This window comes from Arachis hypogaea, chromosome 15 (genome assembly GCF_003086295.3).
Source record: "Arachis hypogaea cultivar Tifrunner chromosome 15, arahy.Tifrunner.gnm2.J5K5, whole genome shotgun sequence".
NCBI lineage: Eukaryota > Viridiplantae > Streptophyta > Magnoliopsida > Fabales > Fabaceae > Arachis > Arachis hypogaea.
Window position 1 is genome coordinate 148,765,593 of NC_092050.1, and position 8,772 is coordinate 148,774,364.

An 8,772-nucleotide genomic window follows, 5' to 3' on the forward strand; every position below is an offset into this window, starting at 1 on the left:
CTAAAAAATCTAAAGTCTTTTGAAATTAGTTTTATAATTTCTATCATAAAACTATTTTTCTGAACAATTTAAGTTTATAGAAAAAGATATATAATAATATCTATAACACGTTTTCTCGTGCAAAAGTCTCTTTTAAATGTGTGTAAACTTTTATCGTAGATTTATTTTTTTTTTATTAATTTGCCTTATACTAATTTTTTTTATAGGATTAAACAATGATCAAACTCTAGACGTTTCGGCCATAAAAATTTTAATACCATGTTATAAAATTACTTCTCTTAAAAATTTAAGCCAACAAGAAAAATCACCTGAATGGTTATAAAAAATTTAGACATGCTTATTTTCTTAATTACAAAGAAAAAAAGTAAAAGAAAGAAAAATAGAACTCTTGCTCTATGAAGACGGAAGAATGAACAATGTTTAGGATTAAATTAAAAGGAAAAGTATAGGTAAAAAATGAAAATATTAAACAATGTAAACAATTGATATATCGAATGTTCATTTTATTAGGTGTGTAGATGGTTATTTTAATATTAAAATTTAGGTAGATAATTTGGAAGTATAATATATTTTGATTTGATTGGTGTGGTTGTTCATGTTGTTCAAAAAAGTTATTGGTTACTTAGTATAACCCTATAAAAAATTAATTAAAGTGTGGGTGGTGAGACTTTTGGGATGGAACAAATTAATTTGTATGAACGCATATGTTCTTGGATAGGAATAAATTAAAGGATACTTTGAAGCAAAGACGGAAAACATGTACGTACTAGATGTGATAGGGGGGTTGCTATTTCGTTTTCAATGTATATTCTTTCTAAGATTGTGCTGAATGAAATATTAAGTATCCTTATATTCTCATATGTAAATACAGATATTTTTCATGTCATCACGTGTTGCTGTTTCGTCATATCAAGTAGCAATTTAATTTGTTAATAATCTCTCTACACTACTACTAATGAGGACAAATTAATTATTTAAATGCTTTTGGGTTTCAATTACATTGATAGGATGGCCTATATATATATATGGCTATTTTTAGATATCTATACATATAGAAGCGTGATAGATGTAGATATATATAGTGAGAAAAATCTATACTTATATCTATATCATGTTTCTAGTTTTCTCCGCATAAAATTTTTTTAAAAAATAATATCATAATATAGTATCAAAAATTTTTACGATCATACATCCAAAAATTAAAGCTGATGTTAATTAAAACTCAAATAATCTTAAACTCAACACTAGATAGCTAGGTCTCAATCTCCTAAAAGGGCCAAAAAAAAAAAAGGCAAATTGTAGATCAAATTATAAAAGATTAGTTATATCTTATATTAACATGATTAGCTATTATCTTTAAAGAAGCACAGTCAAAATAATAATAATTTCCCCTATATTATCCCTAATCCCGAATTAGTACTCCTTTCACTATATCTATATAAAATTTAAAAATTAATTAATTAATTACTAGCTAGTCACATATTTTGTCTTTGTTTCAAATAGGAATATTATATATATAGTCCTTGATGTATTAACCCTAATAAACCTAGTCAAGTTATTAGGGTTACATATAAATTTGGTAATTAACCATAATCTAAAGCAATGTACACTAGCTAGTGAGTGAACTTTTATATAAGTGTGACATATTATTCCAAGTGTGAACACCTTTACTTCTGTTCATTCACGACATGAACAAGAAGCAAAAAAGTTTAGCTGTCTATATACTAAGATTTTTCAAAAGAAAAGCTAGAGTACATAGAATATATTTGATTGTGGACATGTGGCCCTAAACTAACTTTAACGACGTACGAATATTAATAACTTGTGATGAATAGTTAACTATGCTGTTATGTACCTAAAGTGTACCATTCACAACTTGACCATATTTCAAAAATTAAAGTACCCCGGAATCTTATTGAATTTTGTTCATGGTCACTATTTTTTAGATGTGCAGTTAATATAGGATACTAATATATTTTTTTTATCCAAAAGTTAAGAGAGCTTAAGACGTACGTATAAAGATTCTTTGTTCTTCTCAAATGATTATTATATAGTACCTCATCATGATTATGGTTCATAATTTTTAATTTAATTACCTTTTCTTATTTTCTGTAATAATTCTGTTACGAGAGATATAATTATTTATATGTATTTTTTTTATTAATTTAAATGTTTTAAAAAATAATATCATAATATATTATCAGAAGTTTTAGATAAAAAAAACTTCAAATTTAATTTTGTTGACTTTTAAAAAAACTTTAATATAAAATATATATATATAAACAAAAAATCCATCCAAATTCCAAAAGACTTTAAAAATATAATCGTTTATATACTACTTTCTGTTACTTCAAACTTCTAAAAGAAGTGAATTTATAAAGGATCCAACAATGGAATTGAACAAATTGTTTATATGAAAATAGTAATATAGTGTCCTGGCTAGCAAGATAAATCTAATGAGATATAAAACGTTTGGTAAAAGAAAATTAGCTAAAAATAATTAGAATTTATCTTAATTAATTTAAAATTTATTAATTATTATAATAATTAATAAATACTAAATAATAAAATAAGTTCTAACCTTTTTTTTTTTTTTAATTTCTCTAACATTACCGATATATATAAGTGAGAATGAAGATAATAATGAACGTTTCAAATAATGGCGCTAGAAAAGGAGTAGCATGAAATGATTAATAATACAAATATTTGCATATACATTGAAATATATTGCATATTGTACCAGCATCTTAATTAATTAAGCTAACAAAATAAATATAAGAGCATGATCATGATTTCCATGAATTTAAATAAAGCACTCCAAGGGCTTGCAAAATACATTAATAATTTAATTTGTCACAGCAAGCAAGCACACACATTTTGTTTTATTATTATTCAGGATTTATGAAGTATAGCATCATGAGCAATCAGCCTTAGTTTGTTTTCCTTAGCAGATTGACTGCTCATGATGTTATATCATGTTCATGAATTTTACTTTTATGTGTGATGATGCCATGCATGTACAAACATATATATATTAGTTATATATATATATATGCTGCCCCCTACTTAATTAATTAATTAATTATAATTAATTAAACTTGATCTACCGAAAACCGCCACCAAGGGCTGGAGCCCAATAATCAGCACCATTGTCACTTCCAACTTGAAGTGTGCATGAAACCGGAACCAAACACAACCCTCTACTCCTTAGGTCCTTCTTAGTCTCTTCTTGAGAATCCTAATTAGATAATATGCGAGGCAATAAAATTAGGGTAAGGAAAATCTAACGGACCAGTAATTTTTAATATTTTTGTTATCATCAATTGATTAGTATAAATATTAAATTATTTTTAATAAATAAATTTTAATAATTTATGTATACAAATTTTAAAAAATATAAATACAAAATATATTGATTTATGTGTATAAATTTTAATAAATATAGATATAAATTATATATTTTTTATGTGTAAAATTTATGTAAATATAGATATAAATTATTGATAGCTAAATAATAGTAAAAAATAATAATATAACATTGCTCTTAGTATAAGAATAAGATTTAAAAATATTGATGTAGTTTTCTTAAAAGAATTTTACAAATCAATTCCTAAAATATTTTTTTTTTTGGACTTTGCCCTTGAGTATAAGGTTAAGTAAGAAAATATTTTATTTTTACCACATAATTAATACTTTGTTTTTGTTTATATTTTTAGTGTTGTTTGTTTTCAAGATTTGTTAAAGCAGAAGTAATTTCTTTTTTTTTTATTTTCATATTGTTTTCTTTTATTCACAAAAAAAAAATTAAAATAAAAAAATATACTACAAAAGGGGTCTGAAATAGTAGAAGAGGGTTATGAAACAGAAACTCTCATTGTAAAATTATGAAAGAAAACTAAAAAAAAAATTAAAATATTAAAGTTGAAGAGGGCAATAATCATACCTGTTCACTAGTAGGTGCTTTCCTCTTCAAGCAGTTTTCATGCAGCAGCTATAACCAAAAAGTAAAACAAATTAAAATCAGAATCTAATAAACCATGTTCAACTTTTTGCAATTAGTAAAGTACTAAAGCAAGACATTAGTTTAATTAAAATAATATTACATCAGATAAAGCTCGCTTTTGATAATACAATATTTCTCTTTATTTATATGCTTTTCTTTATTTAATAATATAATGTAAGGTAAATTCTTTAAAATTTCTAAATTCAAAATCACCAAAACCCTTAAAAGATTTAATGGATCCAATGTAAAAAGCATACCTGACCGGGGTCTTCAGGGAATAAACAATTTTTCTCTCCCTGATGAACCTAATAACATTAGATAATTACAATCATCACTCAATTACTACCACATAATTACTTATCAATTTCTAATTAATTAATGTACATTCTCACACATGCACTTGCAAGACAAAAAGAATCAACAAGCTAGGCTCAGAGCTAGAGAGTGTGTGATATTATTCTTCATAATTGCTTTCATCAGAAATGTTAATTGTACTTAATGCTAAATTAACTAATTAACCAGAAATGGATTTATCATAAATTAATATATAATATTCTTACAGAATGTTGTTGATGCCTTGTGTTCCCTGATCCATTGCTCAAGTATGGTAAACTAAGGGCCTGAAATAATATCCAAGGAATTTTTTGAATACAAAATAAATAATTTAACATAGTTTTAGAACTTCAATAAATAATAAATAATAAAGGGTGTGTTGTTGAAAAAAAAAAGTAAAGTGAACCTTTAATAGCGTGCTATATACACACACACATACATATATATATATATATATATATATATATATATATATATATATATATATATATATATATATATATATATATATATCACTGACTCATCATAGTTGTTTGGGAAAACTGATTATTAGTAAAGGAATGTGTATGTATGGTACAAATATGAGTATTGAAGGAACATAAATGACCTCAATTTGACTCTGAAGGAATCTGATATACCCAATAGCTTCTAACAACACTGAGGCTGTGTCAGTCTGCAAAAAAAAGTAAAATATAAATACCACACACCATAAAATTTAAATCCTCCATAGTCATATAATAAAGCATCGTTTGAGTTTTCATAACCTGTATTCATAGTTAAAGAAAACATGTAGAGATAATAAGAATGTTTTTGATACATTTTTTCAATTTTTTAATAAATAAAAAAGGTAACACATTTGACTTATTTTGCTGATGTTTTTTATTTTTATTTTTTGATATTTTATATTTTTATTATGTCATAAAATCAGCCATCAAAAAATTAAGTTTAAAAAAAACAACATAAATAATTATATCTCTAAAATTTTAAAGAGTCTCTTTTAAATTTATTTTATTTTTTATATGTTTTTTTTTTGTCTTATATTATCTTTTTATTTTTTAGATTTACTAAGAATTGAACTCTATATTTTTTGAACATAGAGCTTTAATATCATATCATGAAATTACTCCATTCAAAAATTTAAACTAACTGAAGAAGATATAGTATAAATAATTATATATCTAATAATATATTAAAAAACATACTGTGTATTTTAAAAAAATTTAATTTCTTTCTTTTGGACGGTGGATGATTACATCAACTATTGCTCGCTAGTGGATATATAAGATAGACTATATAGAAAATTAGGTTGCCTTTGATGTGTCTTTTTATTTTTTTATTTTTACAATTTTTTGCTCTAACATTTTTCTGTTTTTATTATTTTTAAAATTTTTATAAAATTTTAAAAATAAAAAATAATAAAATGTAATTCAGACGCATTTTATTTATAGTCATTATTTTTTATTTTAAAATAAAATGGGCATATTTTATTAATTTACTTAATTAATGTGCATGAAGGCATTGATATTGAACTGATTATTAAACAAGGCTTAATTAATTAATTAAATTATTAATTAATTACCTTCCCAAATGGGGAAACCAGCTGATGAAGTGCAGTAATTCTGTCACCTAACTTCTCCTTCCTGACCTGAAATTCATGAGAAGATGAACATAACATGTTAATTTGTGTCGGGCTCAAGCACATGCTCAAAAATTGGCTCTATTTTCTTGTTTCATTTGACTTTTTCCGATTCCTTTTTTTTTTTCCATTTTATGATAGAAAAAAAAGGGTCAGGTTAAAGAAAATTAAAAAAAAAAAAAAAGAGATAAAGAGAATAATCATGATTGGGTAATGGACAACCAAGAAAGACAACAGTTACCATCCACATGATGTTCTAATTTTGTGTGTGTTTTTTTGCCTGAAAGAGAATTCAAGGGTTGGAAGTTTCTTCATAGTTATTAGTTTGCATTAACACATAGATACATACATACATACATACATACCTTGAATGTGGATTGAGTAGTTGTGGAAGGTTGAACCCTAGCTTTCTTCACTGCCCCACCACTTGCACTGCTGTTACACTTTAATTTTCACAACCAAAGAAATTTTAGTTTTATTAATTATAACAAAAATATATTTGTTGAATTAAACTGAAATAAAAAAAATGTGGAATAATTTTTGTAGTTGTAAGACATTATTAATAGTAAGAAAACAAATTTAATCAACATTTTTTTAAAAATAAAATTTTTTATCAGAAAAAAAAAGGAGAGGAAGAGGGTTCTTTATTTAATTTCCTTTAGTGGATGTTTTTATGGAAAATGTTATATTTTTTTAATATTGTAAAATATGATAGCTTTTCTATGGACAAAATCAAAGGTGCTAATTGGTAAAGTTTCATCAGAAAGTAAGTTAGTGTTATAACTCATTGACCAAGAAAAGCTAATAATGAATACATATTTTTTTTTTTTTTTTGATACATAGAAGCTCAATTCAATCAATTCAAGAATCCTTAATTAAGTTTCATCAAGAAGTAAGTTTGGTGTAATTAATTATTCATTCAAGAGAGTTAAACATTTTTCAGTTGGTAGTTATATAAAAAAAAGAAAGGAAAAAAAAAAAAACAAATATTGTGATTAATGTTGACTAATATGGGTACCTCAGATGATCGATCTGGTGGTGGTGGTGGTGGATGCCTTGCATCAATATTATTAGTCTTATGATCACTATTATTATTGCTTGAAAAATCAAGCATGTTGCTGCTGAAGCTTGTGACACATGAATTTGGAGACCAAGATGCAGTCTTTGATGGCTGAAGTTCTTCATTTGCACCACCATGGCCATATACATAGCTGTTAACTGAGCTTTCTTGCTTAACATCAACAAGAGAAGCATTGTTATTTGCACCTTGATGATGATGTTGATGACTTAGCATTTGATGATGATCTTCTTCACCCACAAGTCCACCCCTTTCAACCCAAAACCCCAAATTAAAACCACACCAACAAGGAAAAATTTCAGATATTTTTAATATTAGTTGAGTCATATTAAGGAAGAACTAAAAAAATTCCAAAAAAAAAAAAATAAATTAATAATAATAATAAAGATGTGATATACTTTACTTAGATCATGTGAAAATTTTAAAAGATAATAAAATTTTGTTTCTTGAAATAATAATTGTTAGGCCTGCCATGCAGTCATGTTGTTAGTACATGTGAGAGAGGAAATTAAAAAGCTAAGAAGCTATGAATTGAAAGAGAGAGATATAGATATACATGAGTAGCTGGCTCCATGACTCAGGAAGCTCTTGATTTTCATGCCAAGAAGGAGGCAAAGGAAGAGAGGAAGAAGAAGAAGAATATTGGGTGAGAAAGTTTGAAGAATTAGGAGTTGTAGACAAGAAAGGAGGAGCTTGTGGAAGAGGAGGAGGCCTCATGCTATTGATGTTCCACCAATTAGGGTTTCCGGCCGCCATCATTTGTTGCACCGGCGACCCATGAACAACTCCTCTATTCATTTCTTGTCTCTCTTCTTTCTTCCGTTTCTCCTTCTCTTCCTCCTCTTTCGTTTTTTTATAAATATTTTTTTTTCTTAGAAAGGAACAAAAGAAATTTTCCTTTCTCTTTCTCTTTTTTTTTTTCTTTCCTTTCCCTCCCTTTGCTTTCTTGATGTTCTTGCCCCTCTTAAAAGAATAAAGTTCTTTTGTGTAGAAACTTTGAGAGGTGCTCCTTGAGGTTGATTAAGTAGTAAGGAGAACACCACCACTCCAAGGAGCTGTTTTTGAAAGAATTTGAATAATCATGGAGCTTTGAGTCTTTGTTTTCTTTCCTTTCTTTATTGCTTTTCTTTTTCCATTTTTTTTTCTTTATTTGTTTCTTCCTTTCCTGTAATTTCTTTTCTTGCTTTTGCTTTATCTTAAAGTGGGACAGAAAAGGTGGTAGCATTTCGCATAATTAAGAAAACCCAAAACATATGTGGAGAGCAGTGATAAAATCTCTTAATATGTGTAATAATAAACTAATGATGTTTTATTATATTAATTTTTAAATAGTGAAATTTTTTATGTATTTAATATTTCAAAAATATATTAAACCAAAAAAAAAAACAATTTCTCTCATTTGGAAGCTAAATGAATATTATTTAGGAAAATGATTTAAGAAGGTATATATTTTCCAAACTTTCCAAGATATATGCATACGTCTCAGAAAAAATGACTATATAGGTGAATGATATTTCGATCATATCGAGCCACGTGGCATTCTATGAAGGCTTTCACATTACAAAGGCTTTTAAGGATGGATGTTTTAAAACAAATTAATTTGACTTATCCAAGCTAAACAAACCTTCTTATTCATCCTTGACTCAAAACAATCATACTCATTCCATTAAGAGGTTGTCCATGGCAATAAGTATTCAAATTTGAATATTAACTTGAATTAAG

The 8,772-nt window shown here is 26.1% G+C and overlaps 1 protein-coding gene across 1 annotated transcript; it reads right to left on the bottom strand.

Moving 5' to 3' along the window:
- Positions 1–2,660: 2,660 nt before the first annotated feature.
- LOC112751232 (transcription factor bHLH68) lies at positions 2,661–8,519 on the bottom strand. Its single transcript, XM_025800298.3, has 9 exons — positions 7,607–8,519; positions 6,991–7,300; positions 6,338–6,415; positions 5,916–5,981; positions 4,944–5,009; positions 4,564–4,623; positions 4,261–4,308; positions 3,944–3,991; positions 2,661–3,238 (listed from the first exon to the last, which is right to left on the bottom strand). Exons 1-9 carry the CDS (start codon positions 7,846–7,848, stop codon positions 3,104–3,106), a joined length of 1,053 nt encoding a protein of 350 aa, XP_025656083.1. The 5' UTR covers positions 7,849–8,519; the 3' UTR covers positions 2,661–3,103.
- Between the last annotated feature and the right edge of the window lie 253 nt (positions 8,520–8,772).

Excerpts from the sequence above, each read along its gene's own strand:
- LOC112751232 (XM_025800298.3), bottom strand. The coding sequence starts at position 7,848 with ATGAATAGAGGAGTTGTTCATGGGTCGCCGGTGCAACAAATGATGGCG. Across the intron at positions 5,010-5,915 it reads TGGTTTCCCCATTTGGGAAG|ACTGACACAGCCTCAGTGTT; the intron begins GTAATTAATTAA and ends TTTTTTTTGCAG. Across the intron at positions 4,624-4,943 it reads TCCTTCAGAGTCAAATTGAG|GCCCTTAGTTTACCATACTT; the intron begins GTCATTTATGTT and ends ATATTATTTCAG.